This window comes from Papio anubis, chromosome 11 (assembly GCF_008728515.1).
Source record: "Papio anubis isolate 15944 chromosome 11, Panubis1.0, whole genome shotgun sequence".
In the NCBI taxonomy this organism is placed as follows: domain Eukaryota; kingdom Metazoa; phylum Chordata; class Mammalia; order Primates; family Cercopithecidae; genus Papio; species Papio anubis.
In genome coordinates this window covers 31,841,470-31,863,721 of record NC_044986.1, presented here as the reverse complement: position 1 = coordinate 31,863,721, position 22,252 = coordinate 31,841,470, and the positions used below count along the sequence as shown (strand labels likewise).

General features: G+C 41.6%; 1 protein-coding gene across 6 annotated transcripts in view; it reads right to left on the bottom strand.

Annotated features, from left to right (window-relative positions):
* The window catches only part of FBXW4 (F-box and WD repeat domain containing 4), an 88,096-nt gene extending 67,065 nt beyond the window's left edge, over positions 1-21,031 (bottom strand). For 2 of the 6 annotated variants that reach the window (XM_031652126.1, XM_031652125.1), the window contains exons 1-2: positions 19,831-20,564; positions 2,062-2,157 (exon numbers count right to left, since the gene is read on the bottom strand). In XM_031652126.1, coding sequence (XP_031507986.1) covers positions 2,062-2,157; positions 19,831-20,549 — 815 coding nt within the window. In that variant the 5' untranslated portion in view covers positions 20,550-20,564. Of the gene's footprint in view, positions 1-2,061; positions 2,158-10,431; positions 17,949-19,202; positions 19,667-19,830 lie in introns of those variants that run through there. The other 4 variants (XM_003904144.5, XM_031652127.1, XM_017944252.3 and 1 more) reach the window with 4 other exon arrangements.
* Positions 21,032-22,252: the final 1,221 nt, after the last annotated feature.

The window sequence follows — 22,252 nt, the reverse complement described above, 5'->3', positions numbered from 1 at the left end:
TCTGTCTCAAAAAAAAAAAAAAAAAAAGAAAGAAAAGAAAAAAGAAAAGAAATCTTCTAGCCAGGTGAAATAACTTTCTTTCATTCGGCATCCTCATCGATTTGAAGTATAAGTGGGAAGTTTCAAGGTTCTAGGATTCCCATACATACCTCTTCCGCAATAGATCAGTTAAGGTATGATGGAGAAAAGAGAAGAATAAACCCTGGGAAGCCCCATTCCCTTATTCTGTTAGAGCTAAGGGGCCATTTTTAAGTGAAAGGAATGAAGCTATTTAGGAAAGGATGCTAATGTATTGATTAGATACCTAGATCCTCACAGGGATATCTACATTTCTGTATTAGAGGGTAAGTGTGGCAATGGAAAAACACAGCCCCAGAGCATTCTGCTACAGTTCAGGGGCTACAGAGAAAGTCAGCTCTCACAGGCAACTGATAAGAGAAATCCACAAATAGTTAAAGATTCCCTCTGCAATCTTACAGGAGGAAGAAAGGCTAGAAGGCACAGACAAGTCCTGCGGCAGGGAATGAGCCTTAAGAAGAAAGAAGACTGTCAGATACTAGGCTCTCTGGTGGAAACTAAGTCCCTTTAACAAGGTGGACATCCCACCTGTCCTATTCTACATAGGGGTCCTGGAGTTACCAGGTCCCAAGAAAAGCACAGGGACAGCTGATTCATCCCCAAGAACAGCCACCATCTCCTATTGCCAAGCCTGTCTGAGCAAACTGGGCTGTGTTTCTTCCCCAGACTCAATACAAGCGTCATGGGAATGTGGAAAAGTTCTGCAAATTGACTTGACGGGCCATTAAATGCAGCTTAGACTTTGTAGTAACTGAGTTTCTGCTCATGAGGTTTTTACAAGTGTGTGCATATATTACATGGAACATGTGTAGAGTGTGTACAGATGCCTGCTTTCTCACTCATTATGCACATTCCTCTTGAATATCCCCTTGCGTGAGTGTGTGGCACACTCAAGTAGGCAGCAAACAGAAAGGGTGGGAATTTTTGTGTTTAGAGCCATCTGGTAAACAGCCATTTGCCTAGGACAAGAAACCAGGTTCATGCCAGGTGAACAGTGGAGAATCCCAGGGCAGCCTGGTAACTGTTCTGTGTGTTTATTTGCCAAATTGCTTGAAACTAGCCCCAAAAGGCAATGTGGGAAGCAGAGGGTAAAGTCCTTCATCATAAAAATCCGTCTTTCTCTCCTGCAGTTTCTTTACCATCACCACAACCACTACCCAATACCACATTATTCATAGCATCTGATGCCAGTGAAACCAGTGGAAACTGGACACAAGCAAGCAAGAAAGGTTCATCAGATGAAGAGGCCTGCCTGTGTCTTCAGCACAAGTATAGATCACTCCAGAATGTGGAATCATCATGTTCCTTATCCATTGCAACCAATCAACAAGGAGCAATTCTTTGGTAGGGAGTCAAATAATATATGAAATCATATAACTATGAAATCATTTAGCATCAATGAAGCATAAAAATTGGTGGCATTAGCGGTGCCACAGGCATTTTCTAAATTTCCTTATACTTGTTCTAAGCTCTAACTCCTGTAACATATGTATCCAAACCTTTAGATCCTACCCTGCCTTTTAATAAAGTAGGGGAGAGGACTCAGGGAAGCCAAGAATGAAGAAGTAACTCCATAGAGTAGAAGATTTAAAGAAAAATATTTGTAAAATAAGATTAATTGAAACCTTGATTTCATTTATTTCCTTTGATGGCATAAGTTAACAGAGGTTACCTTTGAGTGGTGGAGTTACAGGTTAGTTTTATTTTCTTCTTTAGAACTTTCTTTTTCTTCAAATTTCTAAAATAAGCATTGATTTCTTTATAATCATAAAAAAAGTCATTTGTTAACGTACATTTCTTGTATTCCCTTCTTTAAATGTGAAAAAAGTTGTCCTTCTGATGCCCCCTTTGTGGTATTCAAAGGCTCACCAGTGCAACCCCACCCAAGATAGCCCCATTAGCCTCTATGTAGGACCAGATTTTTTACTTTCCATTATGCTTTTATGTCTCAAGTAGCTTTAAAAAAGTCAAGAGGCTACTTGCCTGCATCTCCACTTCAGCAGAATCGCCTCTCGGCAGCGCCCCAGTCTCCAGTTCTGAGACACCTTCACCCGTTCCTTCACTGGGACACTGGTCATCCTATGTCCAGACAGAACAAATAATCCAATCACTACAACTTATTGCCAACCACAGAAAATTCCATGGGCTTACTGAGTCAGGATTCAGGAGCATCCAGAATACAAGTAAAGAGATTAGGAGACCAGGAAGGAGTAACTGTTCTCTCTCCATACTTGACTAACTAAAAAAGCCAAGGAGAAAAGCCTGTCCTTTAAACTATTAAAAATGTCCACAATGATGCCAAAGCAATCTAATGGAGAATGGATGACAATCCTGGAACCACTGGATGTCCAGATTGGGGAAAAAAAAAAAAATGAAATGAACCCTGACCCCTACCTCACACCATACAGGAAAAGTAATTCAAAACAGGTCATAAACTTAAAATCTAAAACTATAAAGCTGTCAGAAGAAAATACATGAAAACATCTCTTTGACTACGAAGGTAGACATAGATTTCTTAGGACACAGAAAGCAATAACAGAAAATAAAAATCCAATAAATCAGACTTCATCAAATCCAAAACCTCTGTTCACCAAAATTAATACACAAGCCGTCATCTGGGAGAAAAGATTCACAGAATGTATATCTAATAGGAGTTTGTACCCTGATGAGGAAGTCCTCTCTGTATTTGTTCATATATTTTTGGAAGACCAATAAGAAACTCTCCTACATTGTTGGTGGGAAAGCAAAATGGTACAGCCATTTTGGGAAAAGGTCTGGCAGTTTATTATAAATCTAAACATATTATGTACTCTATGAACTAGCAATAACTTTAGAGAAACAAAAACACTTACACAAGAATGTTCATAGAAGTTTTAGTAATAGCCAAAAGTGGTAAACAGCCCAGGCATCCATCAACAGGAAAGTGGATAGACACACTAGGGTAGGTTCATATAATGGACTACTACTCAGCAAAAAAAGGAAAGAAGTACTGGTACACATTGTAATGTGGATGAATCACAGAAACATTATGTTGAATGAAATAAATTTTACACAAAAGAGATCGTAGTGTATGATTTCATTTACATGAGGCTTGAGAAGAGAGACAACTAACCTATGGTGAAAAAAATCAGAACAATTATTACCACCAGGGTAGGGATGGAGACTGACTAGCAAAGAACATTTGGAAACTTTCTGAGGTAATATTCTATATTTAAGTCTTGAGGGGGTTTGGGTTATACAAGTGTATATGCATTTGTGAGAAATGGACCAAATGTGCAGGATGTGGTGGCTCACAAATGTAATCACAACACTTTGGGAGGCCAAGATGGGAGGATCACTTGAGCCCAGGAAATTGAGGTTACAGTGAGCAGTAGTTCCACCACTGCACTCCAGCCTAGGCAACAGAATAAGATTCCCTCTCTAAAAAAATAGAAAAGAAATACATCAAATGATACACAAGATTTGTGCAGTTCACTGAAATATAAATTCACTGTATATATATTTTTCTTAAAAAAAAAACCCATAAACTAATATAATCTAGTCAATGATATGCATGCACATTGAAGCCTTTAGGGATAAATGTACTGATATCTGTAACTTATTTTGAAATGCATGATAAAGCAAATACAGCCAAATATTAATTGTAGAACCTAGGTGGTGCATATATGAGTGTTCATGGTACAATTCATTCAACTTTTCTATGAGTTTTAAATTCTTCAAAACATTGGAGGGCAGTGTCAACAGTACTTTCTGGGTGAGCTGAGTTAACAGCAATAAGACAGCACACAAGCAACACCAATGGCACGGTTTGGGGATGGATTAATAGGCAATAGGGAGAAGAGCTCTAAGCCCCTTAGAGAGTACACCTTTGAAGAGAATTTTGAAATCATGAGCAAGAATTTGAAAATTCCATTTTAGGCTCCCATATATCTCCTGTGTCTCCTTAGCTTGCCCCACTGCCCATACAAGGTACACTGCTTGGGACACAGAGTGATAACTGCCATGTCTGCCTGGAAATTTGCTGGCCAGGGAGAGATACACTCATTTCTTTTTTTTTTTTTTTTTTTTTTTTTGAGACGGAGTCTGGCTCTGTAGCCCAGGCTGGAGTGCAGTGGCCGGATCTCAGCTCACTGCAAGCTCCGCCTCCCGGGTCTACGCCATTCTCCTGCCTCAGCCTCCCGAGTAGCTGGGACTACAGGCGCCCGCCACCTCGCCCGGCTAGTTTTTTTTGTATTTTTCAGTAGAGACGGGGTTTCACCGTGTTAGCCAGGATGGTGTCGATCTCCTGACCTCGTGATCCACCCGTCTCGGCCTCCCAAAGTGCTGGGATTACAGGCGTGAGCCACCGCACCCGGCCTACACTCATTTCTTCCAGCCTCTACTTATACCTTCACATTTACCACATTTTACTAAAAGCCAGCAAGCAAGTCCGGCTCTCAAGATTCTAACGGACACAGCTTAGAAAGAATGGTTTTGGCAGGCAGAGAGAAGATACCTAATTCATTTTTAGCTAAATAATATTCTGCCTCCTGGTGTTATTTCATTTATTTATTTGTATAGAATAATTATTTTTGGTTAATAAGGTAATAAATGCACAGGATTTAAAAAAACACAGACAGTATGAAAGGTTAACAATGCAAAAGTGAGTCTTTCTCGAAACCCCTAGCCAAGACTCTTCCTCTCTAGAGGCAACTATGTATTCACTGTAGACAAGTATATATGCATGTTGCCCAGGCTGGTCTCCAACACCTGGCCTCAAGCAATCCTCTTGCCTTGGCCTCCCAAAGTACTGGGATTATAGGCATGAGCCACCACACCTGGCCAACTGAATATTATTTTTAAATGATACAGAATGTTATAAATCTCTCTGGATCATTATTCCAATTGCAATTTATTTAACCAACATTTAATGTGGTGCTTACAATATGCCAGGCACTGTTTTCATTTGCCCAATGCCTTATGCATATCAATAAGTGCTGATAAAGAGCAATTATATTTCTTATATTTCTAGAAAGTATATTCCTAGGAAGTATATTCTTTTCACTTGGAAATAAGCAATGAGCAACTGACTTTGATTTTAAAAAAAGAAAGCAAGAAATGGCCCAAACTGATATGAATTTAATAGATAACAAACAGAAAATTGTAAACTAAGGAAATAAATCACTTTAATTAGTGCTATTAGGTTTGTATGGCACGTTGACTTTGTTAGAAAGAAAGGAGAGAGGGAATAAGAATATGCATGGCTAGAAAGAACACTGGAAGGATAAAATAAAACACCCATAGTTAACTGTAGGTAGTCAACTTTGGGTGTTTTTATTTTCTCCTTTATGTTTTTACATATTTTCTAATTTTTCTTTTTCTTTTTTAAAAATTTTTAAATTTCAGTAGCTTTAGGGGTACAAGTGGTTTTGGTTACATGGATGAATTGTATAATGATGAAGTCTGGACTTTTAGTATACCAGTCACCTGAGTAGCGTATGTTTTGTACCCAGTAGGTAATTTTTCTATCACTCACCCCCCTCCCACCTTCCTCCCTTCTGAATCTGCAATGTGCATTACACCACTCTGTATGCCTGTGTGTACCCATGCCTTAGCTCCCACTTATAAGTGAGAACATGCAGTATTTGGTTTTCACTCCTGCATTACTTCATTTAGGATAATGGCCTCCAATTCCATCCAAGTTGCTGCAAAAGTCATTATGTCATTCCTTTTTATGGCTGAGTAATATCAAACACTCATTAAAATAGTAATAATAAATGCTGTTGATAAAACTTGTTGAATATCAATAGAGAAAAAAACTGATTTAGATTGCCATCTCATACCACAATATAATAAATTCCAAAAATATGAGGGTGAATTTAAAAGTTTAACTAGGGCTGGGCGCGGTGGCTCAAGCCTGTAATCCCAGCACTTTGGGAGGCCAAGACGGGTGGATCACAAGGTCAGGAGATCGAGACCATCCTGGCTAGCACGGTGAAACCCCGTCTCTACTAAAAAATACAAAAAACTAGCCGGGTGAGGTGGCGGGCGCCTGTAGTCCCAGCTACTCAGGAGGCTGAGGCAGGAGAATGGCGTGAACCTGGGAAGCAGAGCTTGCAGTGAGCTGAGATCCGGCCACTGTACTCCAGCCTGGGCGACAGAGCGAGACTCCGTCTCAAAAAAAAAAAAAAAATTTAACTAGAAAAAAACAAGATATATACATATTTCAATGACGAGCAGAGATAATTTCCCAATTGAAATGGGGATAAAAGAAATTATTCTATTGAAGCAACAGAAATGTATCAATTATAAAGTATTTGAGTTTAATGCTATTAAATTTGAAATGCTACATAAAGGGAAAAAAGATTAAAAGCAACAGAGTAGGGGAAAATTTTTAACTAACACTATAGACATAAGTTTTATCTCTAAAACTTTTAGGGAGCTGATAAAAATCTCTCAAGATAATACCCTGTCTCCAATACCCTATCATCCATGTCTGACAGAGGATAAGGACAGTCACAGTGTTCACATGGTAAAACACTGGAAGAAACATCCCCCAAGAATAGTTTACAGGTATGTACATTAAAACAATTTTTAAAGTACCACCTCACATCTATTAAGTAGAAAAAACTAACACTAGCTTTAATTTGATAGAAGAGTATGGATTTGGTTACATGTTGCTTACAGCACATTCAGCTGGTACAGTCTTTCAGAAAGGAATTCTGTTAAGACAAAAGTCATTAAATGACAGCTTATGATCCAGCATTTCTTCTTTGAGCACTATATCACGAAGAAATAATTCAAAAGAAAAAAATTTTACAAAGATATTTATAGCTGCAGCTATATATTAGAGCTAAAATCTGGAAACAGCCTGAAGGTCTGTCTGTGGGGGAGAATAGTATACTAATGCAATGGAATATACTGCCACTAGAAATTACAAATGTGAGGAATGAAAAACATTTTGGCAACAACTATACCAAGTAATGGTATTTTTAAAACAAAGTTAAATTTATAAAGGTAGAGGTGGGGAGACACTACATAAAATTATGTCTCCATAAATAACAGGTTGAGGCCAGGCGCCGTGGCTCACAACTGTAATCCCAGCACTCTGGGAGGCCAAGGAGGGTGGATCACCTGACATCAGGAGTTCGAGACCAGCCTGGCCAACATGGTAAAACCCTGTCGCTACTAAAAATACAAAAATTAGCCAGGTGTTGTGGTGGGCGTCTGTAATCCCAGCTACTTGGGAGGCTGAGGCAGGAGAATCACTTGAACCTGGGAGGCAGAGGTTGCAGTGAGCCGAGATTACACCATTTCACTCCAGCCTGGGTGACAGGAGCGAAACTCCGTCTCAAAAAATAATAATAATAATAATAATAACAGGTCTAAAGATGTTAATAGATGGTGCTTTATTAAGTGATCAATTGTTGAAAATATATCACATAATTGTAGACGGTTATGTCTTCCTATTTACCTTTAACTAAAGAGCAGATTAAATAAAATTGAAAAAGCACAGAAGGCAGGCTCAGGAAACTGGGATCTATATCCCAATTCTACCACTTACTAATTATACAACCCAGGTAACTAACTTCTCTAATTATCCATTTCTTCACCTATAAAATGAGGATAATATTTCACACAATTGTTTTCAAAAATGACACCTAAAACGAAGTACAGCATATGTCATAAATCACTACAAAAAAAGTTAATTATCTTTACATAAGTATAAGTAGTAGATAATATCCATTAATGGTGTCGGCACTAATGTGACTCTAATAATCATTCGTTTTTCTTCTAACTAGTTTAGTTATAACTATTAGAAATTGTTCCTCCAGTCTGGGCGACAAAGCGAGACTCTGTCTCAACAACAACAACAAAAAAAAGAAATTGTTCCTCCAATATCAAACTTTCTTATCTTTCAGGCTGAACAATTAGGACTTGGCTATACACCTGTTAAGGCTAAAATCTTTTACTGAATTATTCTATTGGGTGAATGTAGTCCCTGGTTTAAAATCACTATAGAGCCACCTACACTACCAGACTACTACTGAGGACAGTAAAAGATACTTAACAGGATGGGCCAAAGGAACTGAAATCTAACCAAAAAAAAAAAAAAAATAGACTTCCTGTCTACTCTTATCTGCAAATCCCTCCTAGATATAAAGGAAGAAACTGTTTACAGTTATGTCTCTTCTCTTGAATTAGGTCTAAAATTAATGAGTGGTGATGAAACTAAAAAGGGAATATTCTGGATCATAGCAGGAAGAAAACAAAAGCAAAAGAATGAATATATTTCCTGAATTGGAATAAGGACAGCACTTCTCTCATCTCCCTGGTCACTTAACTGCCATGTGACACTTTGCTAGGGGTCAAAACACTCCCCTGAGGGTTTGATCATAGCACCAAGAAACTTTCAAAGTTGAACTTTAGAAGCTGCTACCAAACAGCAGGTGCAGGCATCCTCTCCCAAGATGAATATCATAATCAAAATACTTGGCTGTAGTCTTTCAAATTTAGACTTTGAAAAAAAAAATTCAATTTGGCTTTGACTTGAAAAAGTTCTACTTTGTTAAAAACAATTTAACAACTCAGCTTTTTCATATCTTTTGTCTAACCATCTTGAATGGTTACAGTTTCCCTAGCTGTTGGCCAAATCATATCTATATCTTTATTGGTTTCAGCACCTGAAAAATCCAAAGAAATTTTAAAAATATCTCCTTTCTCTGAAAACAGGTATCCCTCCATCCCTATGGGAATGTGTCACTGCCAGTCAAAGGGGGTCAGTAGAACAAGGCAGCAGAAGAAAAGTACCTGAGAAGACAGAAGTAGGTGCCCCTTGGAATTCACCAGGGACCCTTGCTCCCATCCTTGAAGCGGCCTCTGGCCAGCCATTTCTCCATATGGTTACTAATGTAAAGTGAGGGTGCTCCTCTCAAAAAAATGATTAGTGCCCTGTAAAGAAATCTCTCCGTGGATGTTAACACACAGAGGACCTGGCCCCGTGGGCCTAGCTGAACTGCCATTTTCCCAGCCCTCCTTCTCTTGCCTCAGGCTCATTTTTCCACTAGGCCCCCTCCCTCTCAGCTTTCCGGCACTTAGTAACCATTAGAGTTTGCATTCCTGGGCATATGACCTATTTTAAACAAAAACAATACAACATGCACCCACAGTAAGCTATCTGGCCCCTTAAAATCTTGGCAAGTGAGTCCAGAGGGACAGAAATTAATCTAGGCAGTTATCTAGAATGACCTTTCATTTCCCCTCTCCTTGTTCACACCCCAAAACCAAAAGCAAATAAATAAACCTAGTCTGAAGAAAAATGGCTGGGGGGAAGGAAGGGGAAGTGTAGGTATATCGAAGAGGTCTCAAACTACATATCTCTGAGATCAGAAAACTCCTGGAACACAGATCAATTTCCCTCTCTGTCCCATCTCGCAGCTTGATTCCCCTGGAAGCTACCAATGCTGACCAACTGCATGGATGGCATGATTTCCATAAGCATAACATCCTGCTGATTTGGACAGAAACTTAGGAAAGGAAAGTGTCTCCAAGTGTAGAACAAGGCCGTATCAAGGGGCACTGGGCCAAGGGTTACATACAATGCTTGGGGTTTGGAATTTTATTTTAATTAATTTATTTTTTTGAGACAGGGTCTAACTGTGTCATCCAGACTGTAGTGCAGTAGTGCAATCTGCGCTCACTGCAACCTCTACCTCCCAGACTCAAGTGATTCTCCTGCCTCAGCCTCCCAAGTAGTTGGGATTACGGGCACATGCCATTACTACCAAGCTAATTTTTGTATGTTTAATAGAGATGGGGTTACACCATGTTGGTCAGGCTGGTCTTGAACTTCAGACCTAAAATGATCCACCTGCCTCGGCCTCCCAAAGTGTTGGGATTACAGGCATGAGCTACAGCGCCGGGCCTTGGGCCTTGGAATTTTAAATTAACACTATATCTTGATTTCTCTTATCTTCTTTCTCTCCAGATTTTTCCCCAGATTGCCTGTTCTCACCAGTTCTTCTATCAATGCTAAGAATTTGGCTTTAGTGTGAAGTACTTAAGCAGTCAAAGAACCTTGTAACTTTTCATTTATACTTGCATTAGCCTGAATCTTCCAATAGCTTCAGTAGCAGAGGTTTATAATTAAGGTTCAAAAAAATTAATCAAAAATCTTTATATCATGTTAAATTGCTTATCCTTTTGGCTAAGAAACAGAGAATAGCCCCAAAATTCAGAGTGAAGGGAGACTGTAGGAAACATGCCAGCATGAGGACAAGACCATGCACAAAGAGGGCATGGAGCTGACTGAACTGACCCACAGCTCCCTTGAAAGACCCCCAACTGTCAACCCACTTTACCCATTCAACTCACTTTTCATGCTTCGCACTATGCAACTGGACTCCCACCAAGCCAATCTCTTCCACGTTCATTCATACACCCACACTTTCACCTATATTGCCAGCCCCAGCCTACCTTTGCCCCTGATTGCTACTTCTGGGGACTAGTCAAATTCATCCATTCTTTAAAATCTAGATAAAGCCTCTACTTCTGTGACTCTTCCAAACATGACATCTGAACTGTTAGAGGGAACCTACCATACACCTAGGCATTGCTAGCTTTTCACAGCTATACATCATCTTTTTTGTCTAATTTAGTCATAAATTCCACAGAATCAAGTCTTAAACCACTTTGTGCTTCTAAAAGTGGCTCTCAACCATCACTGGGCAGACAAGTGATATAGCAGTAACCCTGAATGAGTGCACCACCAAATTTTAAACAATATATAGAATTTATTTTTGTTCAACTAACAATCCACACTTTTACAGGGATTTCTATCAGACATTAAGCCAAAATATTGCCCATGATACAATTTGCTGAAAATAAAATAAAGATTGCATGTTCAGAGGAACATATATGAACCTTACCTCAAAGGATATAAGAGAACAAGGTCAGGGCTGCAAACAATACTGTTCAAACAGTAACACACCAGAGGGTGAACAAGTAAATAGTATAAATAATCATGAACAGGTTTTTCAATTTTCTGAAACTTGCTTTTAAAAAAAAAATGACATTCACCTTTAATCCTTTAATGTACTATCAAAAATTCTAACATCATACAAAACTATGCCTTTAACACAAAAAGGGAACACTATGGTCCTAGCATAATAGGTATTTTCATAGACATTGCTTAGGAACTGCTCAAGCAAGAGTTTCCAAAAACATCGTTCTCCATTTGACAAGTCACACTTTGAACAATACCTGTAGCTCCAAAGGCCCTTCCTTAAAATGTATAACATACCACATCTTCAAGAATTCAACCAAAGCCTCCAAATTCTTATTCTAGAGAGGCTCAAGGGAAGAAATCTGAGCAGATAAAGTATCTTAACATGGCACCCACATGTCAAAGATGTCTAAACAGTTTCAGAAGCACTAAGCATAACCCTGGTCTTTTATGTGCATAAGCTTAAGATTCAGAACTTGGCTGTGTTCACATCCTTTTCCTCCTGGCTTTGGTTAGGCTCTGTATTTGCACGGCACTTGACCAGTATGTGTGTTCTGCAAGATGTTAAAGAGATATTTAGCAGTGAAAAAGAGAATTTTATGGTCAAAACATTTTGCACAATGCTGGCTGAAACAAAAATTAAACAGGTCCCTCTATCACAGGACTTGCCAGTGCCTTTAATCCCCAATGGACATTGTGATCCCTAAGAAAGGGAATGTGGCGCATAGCATTTTCCCCCACTCATTTGATTACAGAATTAGTTTTTCAGGAATCCCACAATACAACTTTTGGAAAGACTGATCTGGTACTTTCTAAAAATGAACAATGGCAAGAAAGATGCCAATTTTGGGGGGGCAGGGAGCAGTGAACAGGCCTTCCTCTAAGTGAGTCATGAATTAGGCACTAGCAGACTAAGAGGTAAACTTTGTTCTCATACCTTCAAAATGACTTTTCCCTAGACTCCTCATGTGATATGTGAGAAATAATTATACTGCTCTGCTTCCCAGGGTTGTTTTTTATTGTTTTTAATCATGAAACTGTGTTCTATATTAATCATCAAAACAGGTTCTCAACCCAAGTGACCAGACTTCAAAATCCCTGGTGCCCTTCCAGCCTGAATGAAGGGATGAGGAGAATATGAACCAGACGTCACCCAGAAAGTTTTTACATCTCCAGCTTCTAGGCCATTATGATAAAGTCAAACTGCATCCAAGATAAGGGATGAAGTTCTCCCTCAGCAACTCACTTCTGGAGGGGACAAACACACATACCACCCATATCTGAACCTTGATTCAACTTTTTGACGTAGACTTTCTAAAGGAAAACTCAAAGAAACATGGGAGGTCAAAGCTGGAACTACAGGGAAAAAAGGAAAAGAAGTACTCAAAGACTATTTCCCTTTCTTTAAGGAGAATGAACTCATTACAGGGTTAGTGAGCAGGGGAAATATCATTCCTTTCAGTGAAACAGCTTTCCAGGAAAAGTATCTCAACATATTTACTATAAAACAATTTAATTTCCCTGTCCCATCACCTGCCACCCCATCCTCATCCCCCCTACAAAACCCACAGATTGTGGATTTCCTCTCATTCTTGGCAGAGTTACCAGAAGAAATACAATACCCCCTTCGGACTGCTCCCAACAGCTGCTGGAAAAAGACGGGGGAGCTGGGGGTATCCCTCCAAAGCTGCCTCTAAAAATGACCATTCCCCCTTCCGACTCATACAGCCAGTGAGCATAAGACTTCTATTTCTCTGCTTTCTTAAAGCAAGGGGAGACCACAAAAGCAACAGCATACCCTAATCCAAAATACTTGCTTCCGGCCCATCTGTTCTCCTCAATATGACTCTAAACTGAAGCTTCTGTACAGTAACCACCACTCTATTTCTCCCCTAACATGTAACTATTAAAACAATCCTCTAATACCTCACGAAACCAGTATTTCTTATTTGTTTGTTTAATCTACCAATCTCCAAGTTAGGGTTCCTATCAAACTCCTATTCACTGTAATTTCCCATCTCTGCCCACCTGTCCCAATACCACACACTTCATACAAATAAGAATCCCCCTATAGTCAAGAGACTTGAACAACAAAAGTCTAGGAACAAATTCATCAATGGCTACCCTACACCTCAGCCCTTGCCCAATATCATTACACACTAAATCCTCTTCAATTCTGTCTAAAAACGCCCCATCACCAGGCAATAGAGAGACATCCAATTATCCTTCAGCCTCTCAGCTGAGACCACCAACAAAGAAGTTCATGAATGTCAACTGGGGGCACAGGCAATCTCTCTCTTTGCCAAGGAGAAACTAGAGAGAACCTCCAGCATCATTCCCCAAAGGTGACAGCTAGGGTTGAGTGAAGACCGTGAAAACTGTACAAGAGCTGGGGGAGAAAATATAATGTAAGGAATGATTTGGAATCAGGGGCAGGAGAAGGCGGAGGGATGAACTGGCTGACCTCAAATGTCTTTTCCATCTCTAACTCCTATGATTCTTTGACCTCCAATTTTGTGCTGTGGACAAGGAATGGAAAGTCAACAGACATGGTGATGTTTTGAAAGAGCCTGGCAGTCTGCTCTTGTCATTTAGTGGCCTTTGCATGTATTTTTTAAGGTGTCTCCAAGCCCTGTCTTCATTTCACAGTTGTCACCTTTCTCAGCAATTTGAGCTCATGTCAAATACCAAAAAAGAAGACGAAGAAGAAAGAATGTGTTGGCAATTAATTGTGGGCTAAAGAGGGGCAGCAGGCACAGGGGCCCATTGGGTGGGCCCAGACTTCCAGGGAGGGCAATGCGGACAGTCTGGATAAAATGAAGAACTGACTCAAAACTGAGACAAGGCAGCCAAACCTCTAACAGGAGGTAAATTCTTTCTCCAGATAGTCTCCTACTCATTTTTAGAGAAAGCTCAAGTATTTACATGATTCAGGGTACATAAACATATTCTTAATTACCATAACCATCTTGATTCAATTGATTACAACTGGAGTTCCATCTGAGCAAGACTGCTGAATAGGAAGGACTTTCCTCAAGAGTAAACCAAATCTTAGGATTCTCAACCTTGACTCATGGTTGACATACCTGAGGTAAATTCTGAAGCATAGCAAAAGTCAGTTTCTGCAGATCAAAGTGGGGAGTCTGCCAATTTTCACTGAAAATTCAAAACCCAATTTTCTCCTCTTTTTTTCAAACAGTTGATCTCATCTTAATTTTCAAGTATTTTTGGAGCCTGGTCTCAAGAAGAATCTGCCTAAATTTCTCACTGTTCCATGGTGACATGTCAGGACCAGAAACTAATCCAGTGCCAGGGTCAATCCAGAGCTAAGGTTAAGTTGTCACACGCAAGTAATTCTTTTCTAAGTCACACATTCAAAAATAATTTTTTAAAAAACCTGTATACTGACTCAGTGACCTCACTGTCAGTTGGGGATTTCAGCAGCTCAAGCACAATCTTTACCTTAGATGAAGGTTCCAGGTGCAAAAAAAAAAAAAAAGTATGGAGTACTGAAATATTTTCAGAGCTCTCATTACAGTATGAACTTATACTACAGACTGCTCATCTCACAGACTGTGAAGACATTGGGTTTCTCCATGTTTCTGCCTTGAAAGCTAGAAAATTCAGCCCCTACCATTCAAGTTTTATAAGACTGGAAAGGATATAAACAGCTTCTGTATTCTCATGGTCTTAGAGGAGGCTTCTTCCATTCTTCCAGTTCGCATTTGGAGGTAGTGACTGCACTAGACCATGTCCTGCTTCCACAGGTGTACTGTTTTATTTTGAACCTGTAAACTAAACTCTATTTTATTAACTCATAGAAACTATTAGAAATAAGGCCTTTCCAAACGCTAAAGACAATAAATACATCCATATACGAAATCATTCCATGAGTCAGAGAACAAATAAGTGACTCTCCTCCCTGGGAAAGGCAGAAAACTGGAGAAAGCCTAAGCTACTTTGAGTTGTTAATTGTTTTCTGAAGATCACAGTTTAGGCCTTAAATGTAACCAGTTAGCAATACCTTCTCCATTCAGAGTAGGAAACTAGTTAGGAAACTATATGCTTTCTGGGCCAAGAAAATGCTCTTAGGCACAATCATTTCAAAACAAATAAACACACTCTGCTTATCTGTGTCTATCTCACCACTCTGGGCGTTAATCATCACTGAAATAGATACCCCAGGCCCCCAGCCTCAAAGAGCTCCAAGGCTACAGGACCCCTCCACAGGAATGAATGTACATGCCAGGACAAACACCTCAGGAGCCTCACTCCCTAAACACCTATTGTTAATTCCAGGCAAATCTATCATAGGCAAATGCAAGACAGCACCCAGATACTGCTCAAAGGCTATTTAAAATAAAATCCCTGTTTGACAATATGTAGCACTTCATTCGGGAGGAAGAGGATCAAGTAAGCTTTCTTTAACATAAGACTGGCAACAGAATCTTTTAAAAATAGCTTTACATGCACAGATATACTTTTTCTTTCCATTATTTGCATTTGTTAATTTTCAGTATCAGAATTTGCAGATAGCACTCCTGTTCTTCCCCTGTCATACTGTCTACTTCTTGCATTCAGCCTACATTATCAACTGACAGCTGAATTCCACTGTCTTGTTCTTGTAAACGGAACTAGGTTAGTTTGTCCTGTTACTCTTTAGGGAAAATTTGAAAGACTGCTATATGAAACATTTCTTTGATTTTTATTGTTATATTCAGGATATTTCTATTCCAACAGGCTTCATAAAATCTCCACACAAAACTGATTTTAAATCAGACAACTGACGCCAACTATCTTTGTGTCCCTTTAAAAAGAAAAAAAAAGCTTAGTACCTATTAGTGTTCACTGTTTGGGCAAAAGGGAAGCAAATTATTTGTTTGTGGTTTTAAAGTGGCCAGAATGCCTTCAAGCACAAGTATAAGACCATTAGCAAATCACAAGGAACCAAAGCAGTTCATCTTACTCAACAAAGCTATGATCAGTTAGGAACAGCCAAACTGAATGGGACTTGCCCTGGGCCGGAAGGTCAGTAAACCTTAGCAGTTTGTGTTTCTGAGAATCAAGAGGCTCTTCATCCCCAAGTGCAGGCCCTAAGTCCACAGGTTCTGCTGTCATGTTTCCAAAAACATTCAGGACAGGTGAGAGAAACCAAGCAGAGTGTGTGTGTGTGTGTGTGTGTGTGTGTGTGTGTGTGTGTTTTCCCCTTTGTCTTTAGGCAGCACCTCTAAGTCAAACCATCCCCACTTTTGCTATATACAGACTACCTAGAGGAGAACCCAAACAATTAAAAAGTTCCATTTTACAATTTATTGAGTGCTTACTATGTGCTTAATGCTGTACTAGCCAACATTCTACATTTAAGCCTCATTTTATCAGGCAAGGTTATTCCCATTCTTTATAGGTAATAAAACCTAGGGCCAGTGAGGTTATGTGGCTTCTGATCAAATCCAGTTTTGTGTAATGCTGATAAAAACTCATCTCACTTATCTAGTCTGCAGTTAATTAGCCCAAAGCATGAACAACAGCCCTGCCACTATCCAAGCAGCCATACTCTTGCTGTACTTTGGGCCCGGCTTTGCTGACTCCCTAAGTGGACTGGGGTGCATGCCTTCTTCCTCCAGGGATGACAACCACCTCTCTCTGTGGCTTATTAAGTCTCTGCAGCTGTCCAGAAACAGACCACACTGGTAAACATTCTCTCCACCTGCTGTAACACGCGTAACTTCTTCCCTCAACCCAGAAAACCCGAGCAGTGACCCTGCTCTTTATCAAGTGCTGTGGTAAAACAACTTCCCTAGAAGGCCAGGACACCTTACCCTAGGACACAGGCGAGAAATCAAAACACACATGTCTAATAAATAATAAAGCCATATCATTTGGCAATCTCAAAGCATTTTACACCATAAATTCACTTTCATTTTTGTTATTACTGCTACAGAATGTAGATTCATTCCCAGTATCTCTCTTTTAGAGCATTTGAAAATAAACACCAATTCTTTCATTCATTCACTCAATCTCTATATGAAGAGAGAGAAAGCCAAACTTTGCCTTGGCTGGCTTGGGTTCCAGTTGTTTTAGACTTCCCTTATAGGTCAACTGATAATATTCTTTCAAATAGTTATTCTCATAAGAAAGGAAGAGAATAAAAAACTATTTCTACAGGTGACAAGACCGCATGCCCAAGAAGTCCCAAGGAATCATTACCATGAACAAAATCATCCCAGAATAAAAAGAATAAAAAATCATCAAATTCAAAATTTACAAAAGTAATCTTCTACATTCAGTAATACCCAGCCAGAAAACATACCAAAGAGAGTATATTTGCAATAAAAACGAAATGCATAACATATTCAGAAATACACAGAAGTGCAACAACAGATATGTGAGAACTTTATCATGAAAACCACAAAAGTCCTTGAAAAAGTACAGAATTTTTTTTTGACAGCGAGTTGAACAGAAGTGTAGAGGTGACACACACACATAAATCCAACAGGATAATCTTACCCTGACAGATTACTAGACTCCATCAAAAAGTAACAATATTTAAAATAGTATGGAAATCGAAAACTGTATCAGTGACACACAATGAAGAGTTCAGATACAGATCCAATATACACACACATATGTATGTGTATATACATGTGTATATTATATCATATACATATAAAAACTTATTATATGGAAAAATAAGCTTTCCAAAACAAAGGAAAAGAGAATTACTTAACAAAGTTGTAGTGATAACTAAGGTAGCCGTTGAGGCTACCTAACAAGAATAGTAAATTGAATTCACCTCTTGAACCAAAAGTGATATTGATGAAAGTGTTAACTATTAAAAAAATCAAATTAGGCCAGGCGCGGTGGCTCACCCCTGTAATCCCAGCACTTTGGGAGGCCAAGGCAGGCAGATAACCTCAGGTCCGGAGTTCGAGACCAGCCTGACCAAAATGGAGAAACCCTATCTCTACTAAAAATACAAAATTAGCTGGGTGTGGTGGTGCATGCCTGTAATCCCAGCTATGCAGGAGGCTGCGGCAGGAGAATCGCTTGAACCCAGGAGGCGGTTGTGGTGAGCCGAGATCACACCACTGCACTCCAGCCTGGGTAACAAGAGTGAAACTCCATCTCAAAAAAAAAAAAAAAAATCAAATTTGTAAGAAAACCAGTGGGAAACAGATTTATCAGGTCTGTGGAGGAATTATAAATTTCTCAGTTTTGGAGAAAAAAAGAGAAAAAAAATCACAAAAGACTGGCAGAGCCTAATAAAGTGTAAAACAGTAAAGTAAAATGAATTGACAGGGAAAAATATCTGGATCAAAGATGACAGACTAGATTCTAACATCTAAGACCCGCAAAGATTCCAAATTTATAGGAAAAACACGAAGACCCCGGTAATAAATGAGCAAAGAGTGGGAACAGACAGTCTCGCAGGTGAAACAAACACATGGGAATATATTTATCCTGGCCAGTGGCAAAAGAGATGCAAAATAACACAACTTTGGTACCTTAAATGACCACTAAAGTAGCAAAGATTTTCTCAATTCTCACATAAAATTTGTTCACTCTGTGCTGTTTCCACTATAAAGTGGTACAGCACCTCTGCAAACCATAACCTTTGCTATAATGCCACCTTGAGATTTTATCCTAAGGAACTAATTTTTTTTAAATCTATATGGTATGACATGTGACTTATACTTCAGTAAAGCTGTTACTCAAAAATGCATCATTTCATTATTATCTATAATAACAAAAAGCTGAACATAACATGTAAGTTTAATAGTAGAGGGATATTCTTTAATCTCATTATGGGACAGCCCACAAACATTTACTATGTACCTATTCTGTCAGGATCAGTAAGATGGCAACTATGTGTGCAACTGAAAAGTTTTTTAAATTAAAATAATTGTCTAGAGGTGATGGTATTATGGCTTTTTATGTTTTTAAAAACGTTCTTTAATGTCATAATGTACTAGAAAGAACTACTTTTTAAAAAATGGGTGGAATAGGGGGCAATCTGAAAGCTCTTACTCCCTCAATTCCCTACATGTTTTTTCCTTCCTATTTAACAGCTTAAGTGGTTCAGAAAAGTTTTTCATTCACAGGTCTCAGACCCTACCAAAAACAGGCCAAATTGCAATACCATGTCTTGTGCACATCCTGGACAGACTCCAGCCTCCTGCCTCAAGCAGGCCCCCTTTTTCGTATCGCTCTGCCTGTATGAAGTCATAAACTATGGCTGAACACTGGGACCGAGGGGCCTTGCATTAAGGTCCGAGCCCTGAAGCTTAACAACCTTTAGAAGAGGGTAGGGAGGATGAAAGATGAAAGTCCACAAAAATTTATGATAGACCACTTAAGGAACCTGGGTCCTAGACCTGGACTGGAGGAGTCGTCCAAAGCACGAAGGAACCACATAGACCAAACTGGCTCCTCTGGGGCTAAGGAACCGGGGCAGCTAAATCTCTGCAAAAAGACACAATCGAAAGCTTTAGGGAGTGCCTAAGATGGCTAATTGTGAGGAGCGGCCCACCGGGGAGAGTGCCTACTGAGGGATGCTCTCGGGAGGCTGCCTCAGAGGGAGGCCTTGGGGAGAAGGGGCAAAAGGGCCCCCGAGAGTGCTCGGGAAGGGGCGTAGGCGGAGGCCAGCTGTAGGCCTAGGAACTCGGAGTGCGACACGACCCTGGGCCGACCAGGCCGCGGCGCCCCGCCCTTTCCCGGGACGCGGAGCCGGCCCGGGGCGGGGAGCGGGCGGGCGAGCGGACGCTTACAGGTCGGTGCCGAGCCGCGTGAAGCCGGAGTTGAGCGAGGCCCGGGCTATCCGGCGCCAAAGCAGGTCGCAGCTGGTGAAGCGCCGCAGCCAGCGGCACACCTGGGCCAGGCGGCCGAGGGCCCGCATGTCCAGGTAGGAGCAGATGAGCAGCAGCAGCTCCTCCGGCAGGCGCCAGAGCGCGGGCCCCGCAGCCGGGCGGGCGGCCGACTCCCGAGCCGCCTCCTCCTCCTCCTCCCCGGCCTCCGCCGCCATGGCCACCCCTGTCCCCGGGATGTCGGCCCAAGCCTGACCCCCTTGTCTCTGTGCTCTTCCCGGCCTGGCGCCCTCCCGCCGCCTAGCCCTGACCCTCCATGCCTCCTTCTTCCTATACTCTCTTCCTTGTGCCTCCTTCCCGGCCCCTGCACTCCCCTCATCTCCCTTGATGATGCCTCTCGCCCCTTCCTCCACGCTTCCGCCTCCCTCTGCTTCCTCCCTTGGGCATGCCCTGGCTCCCGCCTCAGCCCCCGGCCCCGCTGCCTCCTTCGCCGTCTGTGGCCCGGGCTTCCCTTCCGCCCCGCTTCCTCTTCCGCCTTGCCCCGCTCTCGCTTTTCCCTTCCCCTTCCCCTTCCTTCGCTTCCCCCTCGCCACCCTCCCTTCCTGCAGCTTCCTCGCCTCTCCGCCCTCGCCCTCGCCCGGCCCGCCGTTCCCGGGGGGCCCCAAGCGGCCCTGGCTGCCCATGAGCGGCGGCGGGGCCGGCCCGACGCGGAGCCCAGTCCGAGCCGCCACCGCCGCCGCCCCGGGAGGAGGCGACACCATGTCGGACCGGGTCACATGGGGCGGCGCGGGCCGAGCCCTGGGCACGCCCCTCACACCTGCGGCCTTGGAGCCACTTCGGGGTGCGGGCTGGGGCCGGGGCGCGGACACCACCCCCGCATCCCCTGGAGTGCTTGGTGGAAGCACAGGAGTTCGAGTTGCAAACACGTGAGGCCGGTTTCAGGGCCCTGCCTAAGGCCCCAAGAGGACCCGCTGCCCTCAGGAAGCGGCCAGTTGGAGCACCTGTCCTCAAGAAGCCCGTAGTTGGGTGGCCTTCCCCCTCTAGGAGCCCTCCTCTTCCTCCAGTGATGCCTCCTTTTCACGGGCCACATGTGAGGGCCCAACGAATCTGCAGCCCTAGAAGTTGACAGATTCCAAAGCTTAGGTTCTCACACAGGCCTGGAAGCACGGTCCTGGCCTGAGCTTGGGTATTAGACATATTTGGGGATTTGCAGTCTTCTAGCTCCTGAGTCCATAACTTCAAAAACAGTCATGTATCAGGAAATGGCACAGCTAGGGATTCTTATCAGTCACCACCCAAGTGCAAGTTGATTCTCCGAGGACTCAGCATCCATTCTTCATACCACCCATTCGATTCACATGGCATTAATCTGAAGGGAGAGCTACTGAGGTCTAGAACTGTGCTGTCCAACAGTGTCCTCCCTAGTCACATGTGGCGGCTGAGCATTTGAAATTTGGCTAAAACAAATTGAAATGAGCTATGAGTGAGAAATGCACACCAGATTTTGAAGCCATACCAAAAAAAATGCAAAATATCTCATTAATAATTTTATATTGATTACATGTGGAAGTGTTAATATTTTGGATACGCTGTATTGGGCTAAATACAATATATTTTATTTTATTTATTTATTTATTTATTTTCGAGACGGAGTCTCGCTCTGGCGCCCAGGCTGCAGTGCAGTGGCCGGATCTCAGCTCACTGCAAGCTCCGCCTCCCGGGTTTACGCCATTCTCCTGCCTCAGCCTCTCGATTAACTGGGACTACAGGCTCCCGCCACCTCGCCCGGCTAGTTTTTTGTATTTTTTAGTAGAGACGGGGTTTCACCGTGTTAGCCAGGATGGTGTCGATCTCCTGATCTCGTGATCCGCCCGTCTCGGCCTCCCAAAGTGCTGGGATTACAGGCTTGAGCCACCGCGCCTGGCCAATACAATATATTTTAATGTAACTACTAGAAAATTTAAAATTATACATGTGACTTGCATTTGTGGTTCGGGTTATTTTTCTATTAGCATTGGGCTAGGCAGTAAAACTTGGAGGAGGGGAGGAAGATGCCTATTTCTGTCTGTTTATCCTGTACTCCAAATCCAGATAGGAAGGACTGGGGAGTTTTCTTTTGTACTTATCTACATCTTAACACCCATTTTCAGGGAGCGGGAAAGAATAAAAATCGACCCCGAAAATTATTCAACACCTAGCATAGCCAAAGGGAGACCTAGGAAGCAACTACATTGTATTATGGTGCTGCAAGAAGCATCGTGTAACAAGGTCAGACCGGAATCTGGCTTTGCCCTAGAATTACTTTTTGATCTTAGCAAAACAACAACAAAAAGCCCCACCTATCTTGGCCTTTTAGTGTTCTCAATCTGTAGTGGAGATAATGCCT